Source organism: Corvus cornix, chromosome 7, assembly GCF_000738735.6.
Source record: "Corvus cornix cornix isolate S_Up_H32 chromosome 7, ASM73873v5, whole genome shotgun sequence".
Classification (NCBI taxonomy): domain Eukaryota; kingdom Metazoa; phylum Chordata; class Aves; order Passeriformes; family Corvidae; genus Corvus; species Corvus cornix.
Window position 1 is genome coordinate 27,688,011 of NC_046337.1, and position 27,978 is coordinate 27,715,988.

At 39.6% G+C, this 27,978-nt stretch overlaps 1 protein-coding gene across 4 annotated transcripts in view; it reads right to left on the bottom strand.

Annotated features, from left to right (window-relative positions):
• Positions 1 to 1,016: 1,016 nt before the first annotated feature.
• Positions 1,017 to 27,978, bottom strand: part of SPATS2L (spermatogenesis associated serine rich 2 like) — a 79,433-nt gene continuing 52,471 nt past the window's right edge. For all 4 annotated transcript variants that reach the window (XM_039554632.1, XM_039554633.1, XM_039554634.1 and 1 more), the window contains 7 exons: positions 24,328 to 24,528; positions 23,775 to 23,910; positions 11,589 to 11,647; positions 8,116 to 8,225; positions 7,478 to 7,580; positions 4,215 to 4,435; positions 1,017 to 2,351 (listed from right to left, as the gene is read on the bottom strand). In XM_039554632.1, the coding sequence (XP_039410566.1) occupies positions 1,965 to 2,351; positions 4,215 to 4,435; positions 7,478 to 7,580; positions 8,116 to 8,225; positions 11,589 to 11,647; positions 23,775 to 23,910; positions 24,328 to 24,528 (1,217 nt within the window). In that variant the 3' untranslated portion in view covers positions 1,017 to 1,964. The remainder of the gene's footprint in view (positions 2,352 to 4,214; positions 4,436 to 7,477; positions 7,581 to 8,115; positions 8,226 to 11,588; positions 11,648 to 23,774; positions 23,911 to 24,327; positions 24,529 to 27,978) is intronic.

Consider the following 27,978-nt stretch of genomic DNA (forward strand, 5'->3'; position numbering starts at 1 on the left):
GGAATAAAGCAGCTTTCAATAATGCAGTAATCAATAGTCAAGTGTAGAAGCTATAAGGAAGGAATAAATGTTATTACAGGTAAGTTAGGTTTTCTTTTTTTAGAAAGGATTACGGGAAGAGACATTTCACAACATATATGGATAATATAAGAAATTCCTGTGAAATATCTGCATGAAATTTGTAATTACATCTCAGAGTGAGGTTACAGTCAAACTGTAAGGCAGCAGATAAATTTTGAGAAGCTACCTATCTGATGGGTAGATAGGTAGAGATTCTGGACTTTCATTTTCATTTACTCCAAAATATTCAGCTTAAAAGCGTGATAGGTAATTAACTAGGATAATAGCAGTGCTTGCAATGCTAAGAAAGCCAGTGTCTACCTACACATTTATTTTTCTTTCACCACTCTTCCAGATGAAGATGAGTTACTTGCCTTTTAAAATCAGGTTTTACCAATATTCACACATGGGACACTGTATGCGTATATCAAGAGAAAAACAAAATTAAGGAATGCACCTCGCTCTTCCCTTGGAGATTATTTTTCAAGGGCCCCAGAGGAATACCAGTCCTGTCAGTACTAAGGAAGTGTGCAGTCAATGAACAGGAATTAGGCAGAGGAAACTGGTAAAAAGCAACAGCGAACAATCACCTAGGTGTAAAAACTTCTAAAGCTGCTCAAGTGTCCTCCTGCTTTTACTGACCTGGATGAGAGGAGAGGTCAATCTTACTGACCTTTTACACCTTTCTGATTCTGACATTTGGGCCAATAGGTTACCTGATGCTAGCTCTGGATTCTGACACCTTACTATGTTAAACAGTAACTTACTTTAAAATGCGTTCATTGCTCTCATGGCAAGGTTGTTTTGTGCGCTGTGGCATTAGAATCAAGCTAGAAGCAAAAGCCTAGTCCTGTCCAAACTCAGCTGAAAGCCTCCCACTGATACCAGTTCAACTAAGCAAATACGATTTGGGTAAGAGCACAAGATTAGGCACTGCAAAGCAGCAAACACCAGAGTATTTTAGAAAGAAGATTTTAATTATTTGGAAGAAACAGGTTTTCTGAAATACAGACTCAGAACATAAAGACTAAGTAATTTATTACTCATAGCTCTTGTTATGGACAGATGGTTCCTACAGCAAAAATATAGAAAAATAATTTGAATTCAAGTCTAGAAGACCTGCAACTTTTCATATGCAAAAAATAAATCCAACTAGTCATAGAAAAGTGGCTGATAAGGATGGAGAACAGGGCTGTGCATCTGAATAGCCATTATATATACATTCCAAACTTAAATGAGCGTATTTCCTCAGCCTCATAAAAATAGTTTGTCCATGAAAAATACCAATATGTAATACATTTAATACAATTTATACTTGAATTTAAAGATCTCAGATTATGGAACAGTAAGCTAAAATCAAATTAACTGCTTTGTCAACTCTTCTTGTAGAGAACAATACTCTCGGCGTATACAGTGTGCATGCATGTACGTGTATACACGCACAAAAAAGAAGAGGTGTATAGAGATTTGCTGAAAAATTCTATAAGATTATTTGATTTCATTGCAGACCACAGCATACAAACTTCCTGGGATCCTTCTAATACAGGCTGTTCTATGAAATAATAATGTTGGCTGGTATAACCACGTATCTACAACAGGTTTTTGCTATTATGAATTTAATTATCAATTTATCTTTCCAATCTAGATTTCTTTTTTCTAAGAAATAAATGCTGCTTTGGTAAGATTCCGTACAGTCATGACAAAATAAACGTGAACATACTGGGGAAAGCCTTGGAAGTATGATTTAATTTGATAATTAGCAAGTAATAAAGATACCAACAAGTTTTAAGCAGCAAAAGATTTAAAAGACTATGTTCTGACTTATTTTCTTCACCAACAAGCTTTTCGAGCAAGGAACTAAAATGAAGAGATTAAATTTCTCTGCCTGCCATCACTGTGACATTTTAAGCCACCAAAGTCACAGCTGGCACTGAAAGAACAGTGGCATCAGCAGAGACCTCCATTCTTGCAGGACATAAATTGCATTGTGACACCCTGCCTTGGAAAGGCCTGTGGTCTGCGGTGTCCGGCGTGTGATGCTTCCGTCGGGACTTCTCCGAATGCGTTGGATTCTCTGTGGTCCTTGCAGTTGTAGACTGCTCTTGATTTTTCATAGCTCCTTTGTTTTTAGATCGAAAGCTGTTATGCTGCTGTCTTCTGTGCTCAGACCTGGAACCACTCTTTGTATTTTGATCTGCCTCATTACTGGCACTTTGTGACTTATGAGATCCATTGAGCCGCATGTTTTGGTGCTGTGGGTTGAATCTTCGTCTCTGGCTAGAAGGCCCATTCTACCCAGAAAGAAATTGGATAACTGTTAGGTTGTCTGAATCCTTCCAACAGGCCAAGAAACACAGCAGTCAAAATTAACACTGTTACTAGGAGAGGGAAAACATGAAAAAGTTTTGATTGTTACCAGAGTCTCTTTATAATAACTAAAACCAGAACTGCAAATACCATACTACATCTGAGTAGCTAGAGATGCAGATGGCAGGTTCATCACTGATGCCAAATTAAAATATGCCATGATTCAAGAGAGTACAGAAAAGGGCATGAAATTCTAGATATCTCAACAGCAGCTGTTGAGGAAAGGAATCTGCAGGTTCTGGTCAATAGAAGATAAATATGACTCAGCAGTGCCCTGGCAGCCAGGAGAGCCACCCATGTCCTGGGGGGGCATCAGGCACAGCATCGCCAGCCAGGCAGAGGAGGGGATTGTCCCCTCTGCTCTGCACTCAGGCAGCCTCACCTCGAGTGCTGGGGGCAGTTTTGGGTGCCATGATATAGGAAAGACATTAAACTATTAGAGAGTGTTCAAACGAGGGCTACAAGGACAGTGCAGGGCCTGGAAGGGAAGCTGTATGAGGAGCAGCTGAGGTTGCTTGGTCAGTTCAGCCTGGAGAAGAGGACACTGAGGGGAGACCTCACTGCAGTTACAACTTTCTTGTGAGGGGAAGAGGAGGGGCAGGCACTGTAATGACCAGTGACAGGACCCGAGGAGATGGCCTGAAGTTGTGTTGGGAGGTTCAGGCTGGGTATCAGGAAGTTCTTTACTCAGAGGGTGGCTGGGCACTGGAACAGGCTCCCCAGGGACGTGGTCACAGCATCAACCCTGACAGAGGTCAAGAAGTGTTTGGACAATGCTCTTAGGCACATGGTGTGATTCTTGGGGATGGTGCTGTGCAGGGCCAGGAGTGGGACTCAACGCTCTTTGTGTATCCCTTTTGACTCAGGATACCTCTCTGTGATTCTCTGAGCAGTTAAGAAGTCCTGAAGAACTTGATACTGACTGATTTTTTCCCAAATCATGTATATTGCTTTCCTAGTAAAGCATTGTGCAAGTCCTACAGTATGACTACAGGAAGAACAGATGTTCATATGTAAATGAAAGTCAAGTGAAGAATCCTCATTGTGGAAGACATGTCCATTGTGATATTTTGCTCAGAGGATGCTTTGATTCTTAGTGGGAAGTGACTGAATTACTTTTACTTGCATGCCTGACAGGATAGCTGATTCCATACATGCACTGACATTATACACTGCTCTTATATTTCCCTTCAGGCATCTACTTGAGCCTAATGTCCCCACTGGTACAAAATTCAGACCAACTTTAGTGGCAACTTTACCTAAGAACAATCGTACAGGGACATTCTAAGGTGCTATTACAACAAAATATAATTCATATATGTATCATACATATATAATATAATGCTACTAATATAGCACATAGCATATAACCTGTATTATAGAGCTTCTGAAATAATGTGCTTTTAAACCTGGCAGGATTCTACTTTCAAAGTGTATCTAGTAATTGTGCTTCAACAGCACATCAACTGACCATTTGACAAGGACTACATGTTTTTCTACCATAGCAATTAGATATAATGGAGGGTATTTCTTTTTCACTCTATTACTGCCACTAGTCACTTTTAAACTGACAGCTGTCTTTACTCATATGCTATTTCTACTTTGTATGTTCATGCTGACTTGAAAATGAAGCTGGAAAGTATATGCCTACATATCTTCGAAAAGAATTAATTAAATAGAGACCGCAAACCAGTATTTGATTTCGTATTAACAACTTTCAATGCTACATATTTTTCTGAAAAGTTTTGAAGTAATTTAGTTTAGTTCACAACTGATTGACATCTTACCTGCTTATTTGTTGGGACTCCTTGAGAAGAAGATTCTGTAGGATTGGAAGAAGGATGACTTTGTACTTTACTGCTGGTTGTTTTATTATCAGAGTTCTTGGCATTACTAGAGGACTTTCGGGTGTGCGTATTTTGCTTGCCAGTTGTTGCATGTGAGGTCATTGAAGACAGCACTAAACTACATGGTGTTCTTGAGGAGTAGTTGTTCTTTGGGTGAGAAACTATAAAAAAAGGATTATGTTATCAGTTAAATGATCAACATCTGAACAACAGGGCTGTATTCTTACCCTGCTTACAGTTAATTTTGGAAGCATTGTTTCAGTCTCACTTTAAATAATGAAGTCAGCTACCTTAAGCTAACTGTTGAAGTAACATGGTGGGAGTCAGCCCATAGTGTTCCACACCTGTGAATCTGCCTCACTGCGAAGCATTTCTGGAGATAAAAGAGCCAATGTGGTGGCACTACATTAAAACTGGAAGGAGTCTGGCAAAAGACCAGGATTTTGGCATCCAAGAGAACTTCACTTATTCCTCTCGAAAGGAAATGGGTAAAAGAGATTCTTCCATATGATGGATATCTACAAAAACTGGAACTGAATGCATTGCACTAATCCACTTCATGGAGACCACAGCAGTGAGATTGCTCCTCACAGTCAGGAACCACTACTGCCCATCTCAGCATATTCCTGCTCTCTACTTCTCAGTATTTTGAGATCACCTAATTTACTAAGCACTGTCATATCTGGGTATGAAATGCACCCAAAAAAATCCTTGATTCCTCTCTGCATTTCTTCAAGCTGCCTTTGTGAAATGGGCCCCAAGCAGTCTTGAAGAAGATTCTGAGGCTAATGAAGTTCTTGATCTTAATTTGCTGTCCTGATTTTTCTGATTATGGAATTTTTCTGTTTCCTTCTGGTACAGATGACAAATCTGAGGTTCACTCCAGAGAGACACCTGTTGTTTTTATCTATTTTTTCACTTCTAGTACAGAGAAAGAAGATGAGGAATCATTTTAGTAACTAAGCATCATCTGTTAGCTTTACTGAGGATCTTATTCACTTATGCCAACATCAGCTACTTCTCCCACTAGGTGTCCTCTTCAGAAAAACAATGCAATGACCTGCACAATGAACTGAATTTTCCCTTCTGTGTTCAGTGAGGACAACCATCCCTGAATTCTATTAATTCTCTCTTGCCTAAAACACACTGCTGCACATGGAAGACCATTTAAAAACCCAGATGCTTGTCATAAAAATGTATTTTTAACAGAAAAAGGTGTACAAGAAAAGGATACAACCCTCTGCTGGGCATTCATATGTCAATCCAATTATTTTTGTTTCTTCCTGTCCTTAATTTTGAGTACATGCTGTCTATGCTCTTCTCATGCTAGAACATTTCTTCCTTTGCACAAGCTCTGTGGGTTTGGTTATTGCTTTTGTTAAAGCCCTTAACAGTGGCTGTTTGTAGCTATAGGCCTTGTATAATCTCTGCTTGAGGGGTATTTGCAGCTCCCAGCAGGGTAGGGGTCTCATTGAGAGATGATGCTAAGAGGAACATCTTTTGCACTGAAAAGCTCTTGTCAAAGACACCCATCATCATGAGTTGCTCATCTAAGGTCACTGAGGGCAGGTATGAGCAAAGTTCTGCAGACAGTCAGTGCACTATCAGTCATTTCTAGGATGACACTGCTCCCCTGCTAATAGCTGCTCTTCTGACTTCACTGACCTGATTTGAACAGGCCTGCATCAAACTATGCTTATGTAATGCTTTACTGAAATGAGGTATAAATAATTAACTTGCAGAATTAACTGCAGCTGGAAGTTATTTAGGCAAGTAGTTCATTGAGTTTAGTTTAAAAAAAATAGTCTATGGTTGTATCAATAGCAGCTGTGGTACTGTTAGTCAAGATAATCTTTATGGCATTTTCAATCTCTTATGCCTCAGGGTATTAGATAGGGTCTATGAGGTGACTGTAAACAATTAGATGCATTACTGGGAAGTTTACGTCTTCCTCTGAAACATCCTGGGTTGGTTTCACTGAGAGACAGGATATGGGGTTAGATGGATCTTCAAAGTGTTCTGCAAAAGCAATTCTTATGGTCTAATGAGTTAAACTGGTTATGCCTCCAAGCAGTCAGTTCTTTAGCTATGCAGTCAGAACCTTGTATTGGCAGACTGTGTAGCATTTTCTCTGTTTTGTATTTTAAGGAACTACTTGAAAACATTTATTATTTTCCTTCCACCAAGATGCACTAGTTAAGTATTGTTTTACCAGTTTTCTCCTGACTGGAATACCATAGGACAGAGTAACATTCTGGGCAAAGCCTTATATTATTTACTTTTTTTAGGGGAAAAAAGCATGACAAAGATGAAAAATAGGCTCTTATTTTGCAACTGGGACATGACACTTTTAGCAAAAAAATGCAAAACTGAATTTCCAAGCAGAAGGGCAGATGATTTGGAAACAGGAGCCTGGAGAAAAAGAGGCTGAGGGGAGACCTTATTGCTCTCTACAAGTACCTAATAGGAGGTTGTAGCAAGGTGGGACCAGTCCCTTCTCTCAGGTTACAAGTAACAGGATGAGAGGAAATAAGTCTCTTGTATCACCAAGGGAGGTTTAGGTTGGATATTAGGAAACATTTTGTTACAACAAGGGTTGTCACGGATTGGAACAGCCTGCCCAGGGAAGTGTTCAAAAAACACGTGGATATAGCACTTGAGGGCATGGTTTAACTGTGAACATGGTGGTTGACAGTTGGACTTAGTGAACACAGAAGTCTTTTCCTACCTTAATGATTCTATGATTTAGGACTCCATATGGCTCCTGAAAAACCCAGTGAATACTGTTATAAAGCTGGGGAGTTACTTCTTAGCAGGAGAGAACTGAATTGGTCTCATTACATTATGCTCACACAGAGAAGCTTCCAATTTACTATTTATTTATAAATTACTGAATTTGTGTATTCCCTAGAGTTGGAGATCCTGTTTAGATTGAAAACTCCAACTGATCTGAGTAATACATGGAAATTGCTGACAAAGATGGTACTGTGCACCTGCATATGGACTGTGCAGCCCAGGCACAGTGAGTCTAACATGTTGCATACTGTAAAGTTGACTTGTGTGTGTTCAGCAGTCCTGCTGCAGCCAGAGACACCACTCATACTGGGCTTGCTACACACACACACACACTGGCAGCACATGTGCTGTCAGCTCTGCTGAACAGGTATGTTCTGAAAACTCTGAGAGGAATCATCAGCACTTACTTTCTCCACAGAGCTGAATCTGGGTCTTCAGCTGCTCTGTATCACAGGAAAATCGGGCAGACCTGCCCAGCTCTTCATCGTATTTCCGTTCACTCACAAAGTGCTGCGAAAATAGACATGATAACAGTAATTTACATTCTGAACAAAAGACTGTATGGATGGTAAAAGAACCAATCAATACTTAAGCTCACTTTAAGGCTCAACAAATTCTTGACCCTGCCCTGTACACAAGATCTCTGTGCAGAACCAAGTATTATCCCATCTGTACAAAATTACGTCTCACAGCCCAGTGATGGGTGGATCACTCCCACACTTGGGAAGTGGGTCATTTCAGCAGGGAATATGTGTTTGATCACTGAACCTGAAGCTATCAGGTTTACTTGCCAAGTCTAAATGATACACAAACAGCAAAACTCCCCACTGCTACACTGAAGAGGGGATAGCTTACACTTCTCCTATAGCATCTGTACACCGCTCAGAGGTGCTACAGTACTTTAAGAAGCTACACTTTCCCTATGGAAAGCTATTTACCCCTCGGCCCATGGCAGGAATGAACAGCCTGGGCATGTTAATGTGACAACTCTCCCCAAACGTTTCTGCAAACAGCTAAAATACCCAAGCAGAAGTGAATGCCTGACCTTAATTTCAGCCCTAAGTTCAGACAGTTGTGCTTCAGCCATCTGACTGGCCAGGTCTGCCAGTCTCTTCAGCTCCTCAGCTTTCTTCTGCCGAGCAGTCAGGATTTCCACTGCCAAATACCAATAGTCAGCCATTAATGCTAGGAAGGTAAATTGCTTTGTAATTTATTAGTCTTTGGGCATTAACATGGTACATCACATGCGAGACAAACATGGACCACTGACTTCAACTGGACTTCCAATATGCTACTTGCACAGATTAAGTTGATCAGCATATTTCACTGAACTGCCTGATTTTGAAAAAGATCTGAAAATGAAAATGTCAGAAAATCAAAGTTAAACCAATCCTCCAACATTCAGACAAACAGGGGCAAAGACATGTTGTTTTGAGTTTTCTGGTGCTTTATTCTGAATCGCAAATACAGGGAGCCTTCCACTGAGACATGGAAAGAAGCATTAAGCATTACATTGAGTCACCAGCCTGTTTCTGAAGACATGCTGTATTTGATTTACCTAGGGGAATTTCACTTCCTCTGAAAAAACCCCTGTTCATATACATCACCATTTTGCTTTCACATACGGAATATACACATTTGCCATTTCAACAGCAAAGCAGCTTTGAAGGCCAATAGTCTTTATTAAAAATAATACTAAATATTCATTACTGCCTGTCTTGTATATTCTATGTAAGGAAGGGGTGAGTAGTTATAGTCTTATAGGGAAAGATTAATCATAAACCACGAGGCAATGATCTACTTATACACAAGATAATACGACATTGTAATTTTGGTGGAAAACAAAATATACACCAACTATTACCTACATGGTGACTCAGTGTAAAAGCAACAACTGATTAACTATCTGATGGGATCAGTACTTATGGCAGAGAGGAAACAACATCTAAATGCAAAATAGTAACAGTCATAGTCTTTTGTCTTGAACTTACACATACAGTCAGGGGGAGTGGTACTTAATGTAAACTACCCTAAGGACACACTCCATTACAGCTGTGGAGATCTTGGCTTCTTTGCCTTCTTTTTGCCACAAATTTCCACGGCACAGTTGAGAATTAATGATATTTCACAGACAGTTTGCTTCTTAACCCACTATCATTTATTTAATCAGGTAACACCTTCTTTTGAAAGTATCATAGAATCATAAATAGTTTGGGCTGGAAGGGAACTTTAAAGGTCTCGAGTCCAACCCCCCTGCAATGAGCAGGGACATCTTCAATACATGGGGTTGCTCAGAGCCTGACCTTGAATGCTGCGAGGGATGAGGATCTCCCCTCCTCTGGGAAACCTGTTGCCATGTTTCACTGAGTGCAGCATGGTCCAGCAGGCACAGGGAGACACAGCTGCACCTGTACAGCTGTGTGGGAGCAAACAAACTGTGTGACTGTAGAGGAGCGCGCGTCACACAGGGCAGGGAAGGCAGAGGTGGCTGCAGTTCCTCTAGGGTAAATCTGTGCCTACATCATTACTTATGTTAAGAACAGCTGCTATCTCTCCAGCTGATCTTTTAATTTCATTTTTTGTAGAATATGATCTACAAGAGTGAGAAAATTTTATCAGATAAATTGAACAGTTTACCAGCTGCTTACCTTGTCCAATAGTTCTGCTTTACTGCTTATTCTAGGTAATGCTAATACTGTTCCTCCCCAAGATGAACATCCTCTTTGCTGAAGTGACTGCCTAGACCATATGATCTCATACTGGCATTTATTTCCACGAGATGCCAGCCAAAACCCATGTTTTAAAAAAACCCTGAAATTATCATATTTGGAATTTTTCCTAGTGTTGACAGTAAAAATAAGATTACCCACTGTAAAACAGTCCTTGAGTGCAGCAAAAAGATATGAAAATAAATAATATTCTAAATCTCAGTTAGCATGTTAGAGTCCTGTAACAACTTGCTGCCTGTTTCTGAAGGCACTATACAGCCTACAGCAACCTTGAGAGACAGCAGAAACCATGCTGTTGGAGACAGGTACTGGGGCCATCCACTGTCATGCATGGAGCTGGCAGGAAAACAGGAAAACAGAGCATGCCATGTGCAAATGGAGCACTTTGCACGCCAGTAGGTAGGAATTTGGTTTACTTTCTACAAAAATTCCTGTAACTGGCCAAGATTAATGAAGGGACCCTATAATACCATCAGCCCTGGACAGTGGATTTCCAAAATGTGGTTTTGTTTATGCAGTTAGGGCTTAAACCTGTGTCTGCTGATCAGTGGGAATTCTACCACTGGTTTTTCTGGGAATGAGTGCATGCTCTGTAGCTGATTATGGCTACCTGGTGTCTGCAGGTAACCAAAAAGCTGCTGATACATATCCCTCCACAGCTCCTTCCCAGAATAACACAGAGCTTCCAATCCACATCTATTTCATGTTATTCCTAGAAATTTAACAAATAAAATTCAAAACACAAACTAATGCAAATCTTTGCTGTCATAACTCATACCTTCTAGTTTCCAAACATACAACTGCAAGAGACTTGGGCAGCAACAGAGAATTTAGACCATTTTTTTAAACAAAAATTCAATTAGTATACCTTTGTAAACTAAGTGAGTTCTAAATGCAAATGAAGCATTCAAGAATGTTACATATATTTGTGACCCTGCTTGGAAGGACCTTAAATTCAGGAATCAATAAAAGGATTATATACATTCCTAGAAATGATATTTTCATCTGCCAGGAAAAGTATCATTCTAACAATGCTTTGGTTAGTGTTCAATTTCTTGCTTAGCATTCTCTACTGAAACACGTTCCCCTGTATTTACTGGGGGTAAATACAAATACTGTATCTTGGATGGAGTGTAAGACAGGTATTGTGGTATCCTAATACATGGCTCATCTTGATTCCCTCCCCCCCCCATCAGAATATATATACATGAAAATGCAAAAACCAGAGACAACATGAAAGCCTAGAATCAGATCAGCTCCCATAGATTATTAAGAAAACAGACTGCAGTAAACATCTGTTTTTAGATTTTTTTAAAAATTGTTCTAGTTCATAAGCTTGATCATTCTCCCTTAAAGCTATGCAAGGCAACACAATAACCTACTCCCCTACTCCGTAATTCCAGTATTCTAACTTACGTAGGTAATATAAGCAAGCAAACAGTGATTGATAAATGGAAACAAAGTAATTGAATAACCACAGAAATGAGGGGGGAAAAAAAAAAAAAAGAGTGGTCAAAAATCTCTGATAGGTAAGCAGAAGGAGTAAGTAATTTAAATCTAACTCCATATCACCTTTTCGTTTACCTTAATTTCATGATACTGAAATTTTGATGTACAATCCTCACAGAAACTACCCTGGAACATCAAAGCCTTATCTGACTGTATACATATAGAGTGAAAGATGATGGAATGCTGCTAACCAAATTTATGGATTGTGTAATTTTCTGCCAAACAAAACAACTGTTTCCACAGTATTCCAGAATTTCCCTGCATATTTTTTTTTACTTACTGGCTTCTTCTTTAACTTTATCAATTTCTGCCATTAATGACACTTCTTTGTCTACGATGCTAAAAAAGGAAAAAAAGAAAGAAAAAAATAATAATTTAATTCATGCTAGAACTACAACAAAATCGAAAGCTGTAACTACACGCAGACTTCAGACATTAATTATGGGCTGTTTTGAAATGAGTAAGACTTAAAAAATTGAAGCTGAAGAAACACCTAGGCAAGCCAGCTACAAAAAATTAGTGATAATGAATGTGTGCTGCTTTACACAAACACCTCACTGGCCTTCCCATGTATCTGCACAGATGTGGAAGTCAGTCTGATTCAGCAGAGCAATCCTCAAATGACTCAACAGCCTGTTTCCTAATTAAGCCAGATATACCATTGCTGCTACCCAGATTAATACAGTTTAGGTCTCAGCACAAAACTAAGAATGCAACAAAATTAAAGATGTGTGAAATGAGGTCCTTCTCTTCCTTAGAGATATTTTTGCAAAACATGTCAGGGTAAACAAGAAAATGGTTTGTGATGTAAGTAAACATTAAAGTATCTCCATAAAAGAAGTCAGTTTCCCTGCCCCCTATTCCCTCCAGGACTGGGAAGTCAAGTTGTTCCACTTTTACTTGGCCTTCCTAAAGGAGTCATGTGCCTCTCCTTCACAAACGTTTGGTGTCTGATCCCTGATAACGCTTATAAGCTGTCAAAGTGCAACTGTCTGAGAGCAGACAGGTCGTGTGGTAAATTGGTCACATTATGAACACAGTAACATTGTCCAGTGGAGTAGCATCTCTGCAGAAGGCTCTCCAGGGGACAGTGCTCTGGTGTGTCACTCTGTTTTCGCCTCAGTAGATTATTCTTAAATTCACATTTAATAAACACCACTAATATTAATGTTTGTGTTTGCATAAGCGAGTAAATTCAAGCAGCTGGGGGAGAAATTGCAGAAAGTATGTCAAACACCAGGAGTACATCTAGGCACACACTCAAGGGAAGAGTGGAGCTCTCAACCCTTTTAGTAAAATCAACCTTAAACATTAGCTTTTGTACCCAGTGAAGACCCTGAGTTACATGTGAACAGGCTTCTACTGAAGGAAGACATTATAGAAAACTTAAACCCAAAACATTTGTCTAGAACGTCCTTAGCAAGAAAAGAAGATCATGCAGAGTTCAGTGGGCAGTAAAGAGAGACGGAAGACTTTAAGAGAGAAGAACTGACAGGTCCTTAACTACAACAGGGAAAGATTGGTGAGCAGGCAGTGTGGGGAGCACACAGCAAACACACAGCTGACAACCAAGCATTTACCAGCTAGAGCATGTTCAAGTGCCATTCATTGAAATCTTCCAACCAGCCTCATACAGGAGGGTTGCAACAGAAGCTCTGCAGTCTTCTGCCCTCGGGTTTTCCCAGCCTCCCATGCCCCCTGTAGAGGAGGAGACCTTTACACTGCCTCCCAGTAGTCAACAAGAGGGACAGAAGCTGGTTGGCTGATGGCAAAGGTTGCAGTAAGACAACACAACTGCAGTGTAACACATTTTTTTGTTTCATACATAGAAACAAGACTAAAATTATTGTTTTGGCCTGCCAGATCAATTTAGTGTGACGTACACACCAGAGGAAATAAAACAGCAGGGTGTTTTCACGGTAGAGCAAATCAGTTAAGAGGGAGGCTCTGACAATGGAAGGACACGCTTGTTCCAGTTGGCACTCAGTATTCTCCAGCATAAGCATTAAGCTTAAACTCCAAATAAGCAGGTGATGATTTCAGCTTGCTAATCTAAATAGTCATAGCTTCTCAGGATTAATCTACTTTCAAATAGCTTTTGTAACTACATGGTTTAAATAAACTTCCTTGATTTTCACAACAGGTGGCTGAAACGAGTCTTGTAAGTTCTTACCTATTTCTACCCTCTACAAAGAGAATCTAATCATCTTTACTATTTTCTCTTAAATTAAAAAAACTGCAGATTTTTGTCTTTTCTGCCTCTGTTATCAAAGTGTCTCCCTAGCACACTACACAGGTTATATAAACATGAACTTTTGTCTGGAAAACATATTCAAGCAACAAGGTCACAACAGCAGAGCTCATGAGAAGAGTGTTTTAGTGCAGTTCATTCCAGGACCGTCCTCTCTCCAGTCTAACAACAGATCCTTACTAAACCGGTTGGCCCCTAACATTTTATTTTGATGCCAAATAGAACCACTTTTAATACCAGAATGAAAGCAAGGCCATAGCAGTCCCATATTTATCATATTTTATAGTCAAATCTTATGTGTTACTAGACAGTTTTCCATTCCTAACGTTTCATTTTGGTCTCTGACAAATATTTCAGGGAAGTGTTTGGATGTTGTAGCAGTAGAGGACAGGGCTGATAAATTTAAAGAACAACCACCTGAGTACCTCCCTTCTAGCTAGCTACAAACTAACACTGGAAAAATTAAAGAATAACACAAGAGAAAAACAGTTTGGTGCCTTTGCCCATGTCAGACTAGTTAATATGATAAACTAAGTTTCTTTAACGTACTTGAATCCTTCATGAGGATTCCCCTCCCTGAAGACAATACAGCTGTACTAATTTATATCAGCAGAGGACAAGCACTCTTGGCTAAAAAGAGGAAACATACTAATTTTCATCTGGAAGCGTACAACCGCATTTCTCAGCTGGGAAACCATAAATGGCCATGTGTCATATATGGGAAAAGTTAATGTTTCTTTAGATATGTCCTAGGCCAACCAGCATCAGCAAATGCAAAATAAGAGCAACACTTCCTCCAACAAGAATTTATCAGCATTATAAACAGATGAAAACAACAGACAGAAAACTGGAAAAAAAAATCTGGCCTGAGGGGATAAAAAAAAGACAGCTACAAAGAGAAATCTAAATGCTAACATATAGAAGGAGAAAGGACAAGAACAGTGTGGAAAACCAATGGATGAAATCTTGTCTCTCATTCCTGCTAGGATCCCACTGTTTTCACATAAAGGTCCCACAGTCACTTAAACTGAACAGCTCCTTAACTTAGGAGTTCAACCATTTTTAATGTATTTTCTGGAAAAATGCCCTACTCAGCCTTAATACAGTGATCGTGATTAGACCACAGCAAAAATGTTATTGAGAACTGCTCCGAGCTCAGCTCAGCAATACCTCCTGGGAAAGCATTTTCTTTTAATGCTTCTTAGTGTCCATTTGACACTAAAATGTTGTATCAAGCTGGTACACTCCAGTGCACAGCCTATAGCCATTGGTATGCTGTGGAGAACTGGATACTGAGTGCTACAGGAACTTTCTGCACACTCAGGTATAACCAGATTTGAGCTCTAGCAGAGGAAGGAACAGAATGCATTTCAGATCTAAAGACACCTGAGGGAAAACATTCTGCTAATTCCTTCCTCTCTAGTTTACGTTCTCTTGGGTTTTCTATAGATGTTTGGAACTGGGTTTAAAATCATGGACATACTACTTTAGCTGATGTTCTGGAGAGTTCATAATCTTGTCAATTTTTTCTGATTACTCTGAGCACTAAAAATCTCCTTACCTTCAGTATCAGTATCAACACCTGAATATATTCCCACATACCATTTGAGACTCTGGCGACAAACACACAACTCAGAACCACTTCTTTCTTTGAATGTAGCTGAATCCATGCCCTAATCATCAGTCCACAGGTTCCCCTGCTGTAGTAGACCAAGCACTGGGACTCAATTCCCTCCTTCACTGACCAGACTCAAGATAGCTCTGAATCAACTGAGTCTTATTTCCATGACTGATGATACAGAAAAAAAAAGAGTAACATTTTTATCCCTTTCTTTTCTGTCTCCCTTCACCACACCAGGCTCCTGAAAGGACTGATTCTTCCTTTCCTCACCCCTCACGTTTTCAGGATCATGACCTAGGTACCAAACTTGAGCTATCAGCATCATATCACTGTTCACCACAGGTATCTGCAGTTTGGAGCACAGGATTTAGCACTCTTTGAGCTTAATATCCAGGTGAAATTTTGAAGCAAGGCTCAGGAAGGAGACAATTTTGTTGAGGGGACATGGCAAAGCAGAGGCTTAACATGGAGGGCATGCAAATGAGACACAGCCAATGCTTGTGCTGTAGAGATATGAAACGCAGCAGGAGAGACAGCAGCTCTCTAGGAATCATTTTGCTGAAGTGATTTTGAGGGCAAAAACTTAAGTGCCCTGTTCCTGGTCAAATGAACAGTACTCATGCCTGGCCTTACACAGGCTGGCAGGATTCACACTAGTGTACAATGGCAAAAGAGCTGCAAATGCCAAACTACAATGAGCTGCTGGCACAGCAATGATAGGGGCAAATTATGCTGACAGCTGCCTCATTTCACAGTTTCATACTCAGAACAAATTCAGAATTTGTTCTGACATTAGTGGAAACAAATTAATCTTCCTCTAGTTTACTGCATGAAATTTAGTATTTGCACAGTGAAAAAGAAAAGATATTTTCAGTCAGCTGCAATACCTCCAAATCCCACTAAAATGATTAAAGTTATTAGTGCCTCTTGAGAAAAGCTGCTTCAGGGTGCCAGGCTGGCTGATTTATAGCTTTACTGATGAGAATCACAAGGGTTCCAGATGACCAGAATCTTCTCTTTCCTTCTGCCTCTTCTAGGCATTATGACAAACCAACCTATTGTGCCTGAAGAGATGGGGAAATAAAAAGACCAAGCTGACATGGAGGCAAACATGCTGACACAGCTCACAAAGGTAAGCCCCAGCTGCATGGCACCGAGGTTACTGTTAAGTGTAATTCGAATGAGTCCTTTCATAACCCTGTTAAACCCCTCAAAATGCCAATTTTCTCCTTGGAGCATTTAATAAGCTTTACTCTTCCCTGAACCAGCTTTGTGCACAGTTTGAGAATGACTGTTGTTCTGGAGACTGAGGAAGACAGTGTCAGCTGTGGCATCCTGAATAACTGCAGCAGGGCTCTTCATCCAGAAGAAGAAGAGCTATTTTTTCATGGGCATCCTCTGGGGGCTGGTTCAGCTGGAGAGCTGCTGAACACTGAAGTACAATTTGAGCCCTTTTTTCATAAGGAAGGGAGTTTGAGTAGTTAGACACTATTGGAGTCTGACAGCTTAGGCATCAACAAAAATACAAGATACTCCAGTGATGTTGCTCTGTCAACACTTTGGAACAGACCCCAGTAGCTCCCTGAAGTTGTACTGATTGACAAGCTGCTGACAAGCTCAAGCAAGTTTGAGGGATGTTAGTACTGTTACTGTCTCTGCTACATTTGAGCTGATGTTACATGCAAATTCATGAGATGGTCCTGATAAGCTCTACATTGGTCTTTAAGTATTATGCTCTTTTTCTTGTACATACTTCCCGTCTATCATAAAAATATTAGACCCATAAGCAGTGTGAAAAGACAACTGGTAAGAACCTCTAATCCAATTGTGTATTTCACAAAAGAATCCTGCACCTCAATCCAAAAACTAGAACTGTCCCTGTCAAACTTTTGGCATAAGGAGATAGAATGATGTGATGACAATGTAAATATAAAGCCCAATCACCTGTACTAGGTGATTACAAGTGTTAAAGGATTACTGCCTAGCCAAGCTATTTTGTAATTGGAGAAATGATACTTCAAGTTTCCTTTATATTAATAGGAAATATATATATTGTAGAAAATATCTTCTAGGAAAAGCTGTTACACTACGTATTTTGCAATGTTTCAGTAGATTATATTCTTCCAGTATTAGCTCAATATTATTTAAATGTTCACAATGCTTGAAGGTTATTTGATCCCCATATTAGCATATGCACGATGTTTACACAGCAAACCAGATTACATGAATTTTCATTCTGATCACTAGTACAGTCTGACAATAAGAAGATAAACAAAAGACAGCATAAATCAATTTCACTGAAATCCTTTCCTCTGCAGAGTACAATCTAGCAGAACTGAAAATACCCAAAGGCTTTTAGTTATTCAAGTTTATTTTGTGTAATTTTTTATCTACCTTCACTAACATTGCTCTCTTCAGCAGCCATAATTAAAGGTCTATTTGCAATTTTCTTTTAAGATCTCTTTACAAAGAATTAGAAATTTGTTGCCTCATCACAAAAACCTGTTTAAGCTAAAAACTGACATGGAAAACCTTTTCCTGAAAGAACATTTCTAAATTTTAGTTATTTAGAAATGAAGGCATCATCTCACAATTTGGCAGTTTTAACAACGGTGAGTATGAGTTGCACCACAGCTTGTTAGCATCCCGCACATTTTTACATGAACTTGTGAAGTATTTCTTTCCTATTTGAGTTTCAGTTCTGATCTGACTCCTGAGGTATCTGAATACCTTACTGGTTTTATATATTTTAGCCTAAACACACTCCAGCAAGGAGGAGACAGTTGTTGAGCTCCTGCTACAGAAAAGAGGCAACTTTCCCAAAAGCACATCAGAAAGTGGCCTCGAAGAAAGAAGAGTCTGGCTTTTTGGTGCAACATCAGTTGAAATTTTCAAGATAATTATTCCCTTGTTGTGTTTAGTAAGCTAGATTTCTCATTAGTCTGACAACACTGAGATCAGAAAGGAGATACTCACTTTTCATCCACAATGACATGCACAAAAGCAATAGTCTACCTGCACAGCCTCAAAACCAGTGTGTTCTGTTTTTTACTGAGGATGACAAACACATCTATGAATGACTGGGAGGGAAGAGGGGAGACACAAGGACATAAAATATGGACAACAGCTAAAAACCAATGTAATCCAGCTCTGAATTTCACCTCTTTAATCTATTTTCACAAACTTGTTAAAAAACACCAGGATGAAGCAAGTAATTGTAAAAGACAAAGGGGTCAGAAGGGGGACTTAAGTATCTCATTGAAACCTAACTCCCCCCAGTTTCATGAGCTCTGTCTGTTCTCTCCACTAATGCACAGCAAGGGTGATCCCAGACTGCTGGAGGAGGTGAGGAGAATGCCAGCACAAGCCCCTCTCCCAGTGCTGCAGCTCTCCAGGCAAGTACCCAGCCTGAGGCCAGAGCTGTGGGATCAGGTTCCCCCAGACTCCCCAGGCAGCAGGGGCAGGGCCCAGGGGCCTTGGTCAAAGCACTGATCTTTGAAGGTACCTGAACACCCAGTGGGGCCAAGGAAACCTGAATGCAAGCAGACTGTTTTTATCTTCTCTGTGCTGACAAGGTTAAGGACTGGATCGTGTGACTGATGGGCAAACAAATATCACAACAAACTGCAAGAGGATTTGAAAACCTGGACTTTAGAGGCATAAGGACTACCAAAGGTCGGCTGTCAGACAGACAGAAACCTCATAAGAACTGCCAGTAAATGGAGAGAAAAACAGTACAGGAACTCTGTTCAGTGTAAAGCAATACTAGTTCTGGCCTTTCCAGCCACCTGCCCATCTCCAAACTACCACATCACAAACAGGCAGCTCTCATCTGGTGCCACTGATTCTGGGCTATGGGTGACAGAAAACCATCATCTTTACAGTTTGCCAAGTAAGGGTCCCAGAAAGGGGCAACTGTGTTCTCACTGTTCTACAACTGTGAACACTGGCAGCACTGCTCAGCACCCCACACTGAGTCAGTACAGACAACTATCTAAGTACAGACATAATTACGTTCTTTTAGATTATTTCTTCCCCCATTCAACCCCTCCTGTGCCTTAACTTAGAAATCAATATAAAAACTGCTTGATTTTCCGCAAACATAGAGCACCTGCTTTCTAATTGTTACCCTGAATCTATTTTAATATATTTTTAAATTGTCAGTTTTGCCAAACTCCATTTTCCCAGCATTATGTCAGAATCAATTTTTTATCTAGCCTATGGTAAAGCTTTCAACTGCTTTTTCTTCACTCCAAAAATTAATTTGTGTTGATTTTCATGCTCTTAACAAAGCACTGGACATACCAACATGTTAGAAAAGAGTAAAGATGCTTGTATTTATGTGGTTCAGTTCTGCATGCAGTGTAATTAAACCTGAATCTTACTACTTTCTACAGACTATTTGTGGCTAGCAGCAGACCATATGGGCAAGTAGCAGATGTTTCCTTTGAGTTTTCCATATGACTGTATGAATGCCCAATACGTGAAAATTATTTTCTGGCAAGAGGTGTTACAGGGAATGGTGGCTCCTTTTGTGCTCTACACATTTCACTCAGATTTCCTGGGGCTCTCCTTTTATCTCCAGGATGGTTATTCAGTCTCTTGGTGGAAAAGAAGTGAGAACACAGTTAACACATGTAGGTTTTAAGCTTGGCAACAAATGTTTCAAGTGCACTCTAGTGAGAGGAGAGTTCACTTAGCTTTTCTGACCCTCCCCTGCAACTTAAGGACTTTGGTAGCTGCCTTTTCTGTGCTCTACACTACTGTGAGACACGGCTATGCTCTAATATATTTTATATCCTAGTCGTAAGGGGAGGACCTTATATTCTCACTCACACAAAGGTATTCCTGAAAACCATACACCAAAGCTGAATGCAATGAGGAGAAATTCTGGATCAAGGAGTACTATCAGGAAGATTTTGCTCTTAATTTGCAGGCTCATGTGAGCCTGAGGAACACTGCCCCCTCAGCTTGCTTTGCTAAGTGCTCTCATAACCTTGGGAAAGCAATGTCACAGCCCAGCAAGAGCAGGGGTGACCAGAGTGCTGGATCACAGCAGGAGCACAATCCACATGAGACTGTAAAAGACTTCCTGTGGTGCAAAGTGCCCTGCCTGGTCCAGCCCATGGCTTGTAAAATGCTCTAGTGTCTTCTGGCATGAAGAGAGCTGAATAAATGCAAGCTGTTATCACTTCTTCTGAGCACACAGAGAATTACTCCAGTTAGCAGAAACTTAGTGAGGCTCTTTAAGAAAGAGGATGTGAGCCCAATGCAGTGTTTTTAAATAAACATCCTTCTGGGACCGTTATTAGCCCCATTTTACTAGAAAGTCAAAACTGAAGTAAGCATTGCATTTTTCTGCCAAGCTTTTACAGCAGTTCACAGCACATCTGCTCCCTAGCACTGTTTTTCAGATTGTGGGAGGGTGTGCACTATTTTGCCAGGTAAGTGACTTTTTACACAGCAGCATAGCATACCTACTGAACATGTTCAGAAGTAACTTCCCTTCATTGGTTAGGTCAAGCTGTGAAATACTGAGCTGGAGAGAAACATGGAGTTTCACTGGCAGCTATCACTCAATAGTTTCTGCTGCTAAAAGGAAAAGTTCTTGTGAATCTTTCTGCCGAAGCTTCAGGACGTCTTAGGCCACATGTGCTATTCATTTCCCTCCATGATAATGGTTTCATTTACTGTCTGGAGGTAGGAGGAAGATACATGCTATTATCTTTGCATGCTTCATTCTTTCTGTGATTGGTAAAATCATGAAAAGATTTAGAAAACCAAAACAGATCATGAGAAAGTCAAAAATATTACTGACTCTTGCAATGCAGTTTTGATTCTGACCTTGACAGTAAATGCAAAAAAGGACACAAAAGTGGTCTTTTATCCTATTACCAAAGGAAGAAAAATAAACCCAAAAGAGACAAACTAAATATGTGTTTCAGCATTCAGCTGCAATGCAAGATAAAAGCTTCTGACTTCATTTAGCTTCACTAAAACCCTTTAGGTGGTGACAGCTGTGTGTAACAGGAAGGGGTTACAGTATTGAGCCCATTCCAGTATTCCTGGCAGTTCCAAACACAGACAGCACTTGGTGGCTGTTGTATCTGCTGTCCATCTCAACCAGTCCACACTCCAGCAGCAACTGGGAGAGGAACTTGGAAAAAGCTTTTGAACCACTACCACAATGGGGACCTGACAGCATGCCCTTGCTTTGGTTACTCCATAGCATTCTGTGAGTGACAATTAGCTGAATTCCTTAATTTTTCCATGACAGACAAGTTGACTGTGTCACAGTGAAACTCCATGCCCAAGGAGGGTAATAAATATGTTCACTCAATACCTTATTCTCCTGCTAGCACTAGGGATATTTTGTTCAGTTCTGGAGCAAGAAAACTCCCATGTAAATAACACCCACTAAGCTGTGCAGCTCAGGAATATGATGTGATCCCTGTACGAGGTCTGAAGCTGTATGTATCACTGGCTCGGGTGATTTCTACCCAAATTCAGTAAATCTACAGCAGTTGTCAGGGAGTTTTTGGAAACAAGGCATTAAAACAGCTGTGCCCATCTTTCTCAAGGTTTAGGCCACAAGATCATATGAAATATCACAAACCTCTCTTTAATTTTAGCAAAGAAGGTGTTAAGTCATGCAGTTTACTGCTTAACCAAAAAATCCCCTTCATTCATTTGAAGAAAAACCTAAATGTTAGACTTATGAGCTGCCAAAAGCAACAAAGCCAGCACTGAGATTTCCATAATCATCTCCTGACATTGTGCTGTCCTCGTTGCAATGTTATGCTGAGGCACAAATATTCAGACCACAGATCTGTTACATTCTAGAGCTTCCAGCAGACTCCACTTCAATAATTTAGGCACTGAAGCTGGTAGGAGGCAAAATGAAATGAAGCCTATTAAAATGTTGTCCAGGCTATTTTCATCATTTTAAGTACTTGCATTTACAGACTCTTTTGGGGTATTTTTGTATTAGGCAATACACTTCACTGTTTTTCAAGCTAAAATATGAGTACATGAAAAATGAAGCAATTCAGTTCTGAACTTACTACCTCCCTGCACTTTTAGATCATGACAGAATTCTAAGTCTGTTCCATGACCAGAGTGACAACTGCTTAAAGACTGAATTGCCTGTGACTGCCTGCAACCAAGGTGAGACGTGATGTAAGGTATTTTTAACACTGCTACCAAAAATAAAAAAAGTGAGTGTAACTACACAGCAAATGAAATCCAACTATAGTTTTCTCAGAGGAAAGGTCCCCTCAGAGAACTACGAAAAAATGGTGCAAGAAGTTGATGAACTTTGCTCAATTTTTCCATCTTAACAATCTTATTACTACATTTAAGTTCATAAGCAAAAATCACTGTGATGGCTCCAGAACAATCCTGACAATGTTACGCAGTTTAGTACAACTGGTGATCACAGCTCATATTCACTGGAGAGACAGAAATGTAGCTCTCCCTGCCATACAGTAAAGTACACTGGGGGCTCAGTGAAACAGAAACCTCCCCAAAATCAGCTCAGTAGCACTTGGATTTTTTGCCCATACAGACGGGAGCCCAAGTGGCCCTAAAGTTACTTTAGATGCCTCTTTGAAGCCATTGAATACACCACTGAAGTCTAAAGTTAACGAACTCCTGCCAATACTACTGCTCTTTTATAAAATACGGTCATAAAAATACTGACAAATACTGTGGATGAATTAAAGGAGAAAGGTTTTTCACTCTTCTGTGATTTGTAACCAAGTATTGTACATTTTAACAGATTTAGTCTATTTCTTTAATAGATTTCTTCTATTTACTTCAACACTGTCTAATGCATAGGTTTTATATGACATCTATGCTTAACCAAGGCCGAGTGAAACTCAAAGCAGAAAATAACTTTTCTATGACAAGAATATAACAAACATGCAGCTTGCTACTACAGCAATTATTTCTGCCATAACTTTTCAAAGGGCATAGGTATACATGCTGAAGATTAGGAGTATTCAAAATTATAATGGAAAAAACAGATTAAAGACATAAAAGAGTGAGGGAAAAGAATGAACTAGAGATGTGAATTGGAAATAAAACGATGTACGGGAAGCTTAGAAGAAACTATGAGGGAAAGTTAAGAGAACAATGGTAGGATAAGAAGCAAAGGTGATGGGACATGAAGAGACAGTAAAGGACTGTCTACCAGAGAAGATAAGATCAAAGATGCAGTACAGAAAGAGGAGATTTAAAGAAGGTAAAAGAGACTTCAGAAAATCCCAGACAGGATACTTAGAATAGCTTTCATTTGCTCATATATGTTGCCACTGAATCTGATACAGAAGAATTAGGTCAAGATGGATAATTTAGGAGTAAAAAAACCTAAGTTTTTTTTCAAAGCACTTTATGTATGTATACAATAAATGCATATATTACTTCCTGGTTGGTGACGAGTGTCATTACCTAATGGCACCATGTTGGTTTTTTTTATGAAACCAAATGCTGCAAACAAAGAGGGTGTAAGTGACTCCTCCCCACTCATGCCAGTGGCTTAATTAGTCCCATTTCTAGGTGGAGCTATGGATCTCTGAAGCTGATTTACCTACCAGCTGTGTAATTCTGCAAAAGCAGCTTTGATCTTCTTCACTGAATTATCCACTTCCTCTTTGATCATCACACGATATCTGGTTAGAGAAACAGTGCAACGCTGCAAGTCTTTTACTGATTTTTCAATGTTTGGCCCTAAAATAGAAAACAAAAATTGCATGGAAATCATAAAGTTGGTTTTAGTTTTTCTGAATGAGGCACCAGGAATAGTTCAACATGTTATTTTCCCAGATTAGGATGAAGTGGTTTTTCTACTGAAGTCCATAAATCCGACCTTCCCATAGTCCCTCCCTAGTGCTCTTGGGTTTCTAAACATGTTTGCTGAAACGCATCCCCCAGATCAAATAAATATTAGAAATGCATTATTAGTTCAAATTATTTAAATTTTGTTTAATATGATGTTAAGTAGACCATAAATAGTTTTACTCATTTTGTTATAATTCTACTCTTATTTTCCAACACATCTCTAACTTACATGAATTCACAATTTTTTTCCTAGAGGCCTCAGCTATTTTATGACCTCAGAGCACAGCAACCAGAGATCCAATTTACCTCTTTTTTTGACTGAGTCATCTGTCTTTGTTTCAAGTTGGGTTGACGCATTGGGTGATTTAACTGAGGAAGATTTTGACTTTGGCCTGCCTAGGTTACACTGGAGTTGAACTGATGACTGAAGGGGCTCTGGCTGTTCTACTCCATTCATAGTCTTTGGGTTTAATTCCACAGATGCCCTCTGGCGTTCTCGTTCTCTGTCTGCAAGAAAGCATTAAGGAAGAAAACAGGGAGTTATAAGATGAAGAAAGGTATGAAGCCTTACTGTTAAGCCAGAATGACTTTATGACTATATACTCATAGTGTATAGGGTGTTCTCACTGGCACACATTCTCCAGAACCTCAGAGAGCTATGAAAACAAATGAAACTGTTTTGGTAATTAAACACTAATTGGAACACTTCTATATTTCAACAGTGTATAAAAGAAAAACTAATTAAAAAAGCCCAACTCTTTCATGCCAATATGAAAAATTGTAACATAAAAAGCATACTATCAATTATAGTATTTGCCCAAATATTTCAGATCAGAACTAGAGAGGAAGTCCTCTATGGAAAGCATGAGACTTTAATGTTGATATATATATACACACATACATAGCACACAAAAAATATTCCTAATTTTATTAACGTTTTAAAAGCACTGAATAAACATTCCTACCTGAAATACTTACCTTGCCTGACTACAGATTTCTATCAAAAGCTGCTGCTAAGAGGAACCAAGCAGGAAATGAAACTATGTCAAAGATTAGGCTCCTGGGTTCCACAGCTTCAGAGGGATAACAATGCCTGAGCCTGTTTGGCTGCCACAAGACAACCTGGTTTCCTCTTTCCAAGACTCCAAAGGGATTTAAGATATCAGCATCACAGCAGAGGAACAAGCAGCCAAAGAATGACTGTGAAAACTGACAGGCAAGGCTAGCTGTTACTGCCACTGTGAATTTTAGTTAAGGAAGCAAGCACAGGAAATGGTTTGTTGTGTTAACTCTTTTTTCTAATCTTTGTACTCACTTCGATGAATGAATGATTGTTCATTCTGAAGATGCTTTTTAATCACCACTTTGTTCAACTGATGATGTGTGGTGTCTGGAGAAAAGAGACTTGTCAGATTAACAGCTGGATTACAGCCCATGGAATGGGATAAACACTGCTAGGATTGAGGGCTATCACATGGACAGGTGCAGCGTATCAACTAGTGACTTCTTTGTGCCCTGGCTGGGCATTAGGACAGGTGTAAAGTGCATCTTGATATGTTTTCATGGCAATCACGTAACACCAGAGGAACAAGGATGAACATCAGTGCTCACATTTTAAACCAGCTTTTAAGGGCTTTAAAAAGTGAGTCTGAAAACAGAAAAGGTATCTTGCATAAAACAGTATGTAAGAAAGCATTGAAAGAAGTCAAAGAAACCTGTGAATCTGTGAAAGCAAGAAACACCAGTAATGCAGCACTCTGAACACGTCAAAGGTTCGATGTTGATGCCAGTCTTGCACACAGTGAGAAATTCTCCTGTGAGAGAACTGCCACTAACCCTGTTCAACCCTGGCTGCATCTCACACTAATGCAGGCAGAAAATTCTTTATAAATCAAGGCTTTCTGCTCTCAGTTGAGGCTGCCCTTGCTAAATAACTAAGAAGTAATTAGAAACCAGCATTCTATCAGCTAACCTATAAAGAAAGGCTTTTGGGTTCTGTCCGTAAGGTTGGATCTTTTGAAATTCGTTGTTAAAGTGCATAATTGTTTTTACTGTGTTTAATTAGCAGCTTTGGTACACTTGTCAAGAAAAATTACAAACTTGACAGCTTTTTGCCTAAAGAAAGTCACCTAGAACAACAATTATACTCTAAATTAAACTTCTTGATCATCTTTTGTCTGCAATGTACTTTGACTCTGTTTCTCCCAAAACTACACGACCTACTTTGAAACCCAGCAGAAAGATGACCAACATAGTTCAAATCAAGTGAACCTCATAGATTCTTTGGCTGAAAGAAGAAAAAAGCCATTAGTCCCGTGAGATATCAACAGAAGTTTGAAAGATTCATTAAAAATTTTCCTACATGGAAAATAAGTAGGGAAGAGATCAGGATCTGATTTCACCCAGGTCCCTGCAAAAGCAATAGCATGGCAAAGCAGCACTAAATACCCTTTCAGTTCATTCACACTGCTTCTTTACAAGGCCATGCACAGAAAGGGTAACAGCAACTAAAGATGTCTAAGAAAAAGAAAGATGGAATAATGGCAAGAAATAAGCAGACCTGAACTAAAGGCAACAGCTGTATGTTTCCCCCCCCTAATTTTCTATGGAGAAATGCTGCATCCTCCCTTCTGGTTCCTGAAGTCCCTTCCAGGCTGCCAGGATTTTATGGCTCTGGGAGTCCTAATCTCACAGACTTGGAGCTGGAATAAGCAAAGCTTCAACCTCATGTTCCTCCTGGGGAAGAAAGTATTAGGGACTCTAAACAGACACCTATGATCCTTCTAAGCTGTGACGCCTCTGAAGGAGATGATGAAATGACTACAGTAACATTCATTTGATAGGGAAGGAACCAAACAAACAAGCTAGACAAGGATAATACAAAGGAGATTACAACACAAGAGAGAGCAGTATGAAACAGGTGCACTTTGGACTCACTTCAGCGTTTCATACTGCTTTAGAAGAGTCTGCATGACTTGCTCAGAAACCACAAGGGCACAGCTGCTGGCCCCTGAAGGATCCTGATCACTTCCGCACAAATGTAACAATATGAATATTGACCCTAAGAAAGTAGTTATTATATTGACTGCAAAGAAAAGGATACTAGTGCAACTGAGTTAAGAAGAAATTCTTTCCTTCTCTCTACTAAAAATTTTGCCAGGAAATTATTTTACTATGTAAGGAAAACTTGAATATTAAAGTTACAAGTTTTCCTTTCTCTCTGTTTCCTTTCTTTTCTGTCCTTTTTTTGGAAAGCTCTCTCTTCCCCTTGTTATTGAAACAAGGCAGATGTGTATAAGTTGAAAAAAAATTGTAAAAGCTATGGTAATTTCTCATTTGCCACTTGCAAAAGCAAAGAAAAATTTCAAGATACTTTTTGTCCTTTATATGTACAACTACGTCTTAACTGTTTCAAGGAGAAAAAAGCAGGACTCAATCCCAATGACCCAGAAAAAAATCACTAACAGCATGGGTACTCTTCTTGCATTCTCTACCCCCTAGAAAACACACCCCATGCATACGCAATTAAGTCTATATATCTTTATTCATGCATATATCATTTCAAAAAATGCCACTCTAAGAAGTCTGATTTATACCACAAATGTTTGTGTCTTGCAAAATAAGTGGCAAAAATGCTTTTAGTATTATAGAAATGCAGAATTTTCTGGCTTATAGAATATTTTATCCAAAGTAAAGTGGGAGTCAAGCAAGGGCAGGGAGTGCATCTCTGGTCCTTTGCGAGGCATCAAATTATTAGGACAAAATTTCTTGGTAAGTAGTTTGTTTGGCTGCTACAGGTTGCATAGTCTTCATTTAATTGACCAGAGGCTGGCACCACCAAAGTCATCTGAAAGCAGCAGATAATTCATTTCAGGACAATTATCACTTTGGCACATTCCTTTAAAATGGGGTTTGAGAGCTGTATTTGCAACCATGGAAAAAGGGATTTCAAGGAAA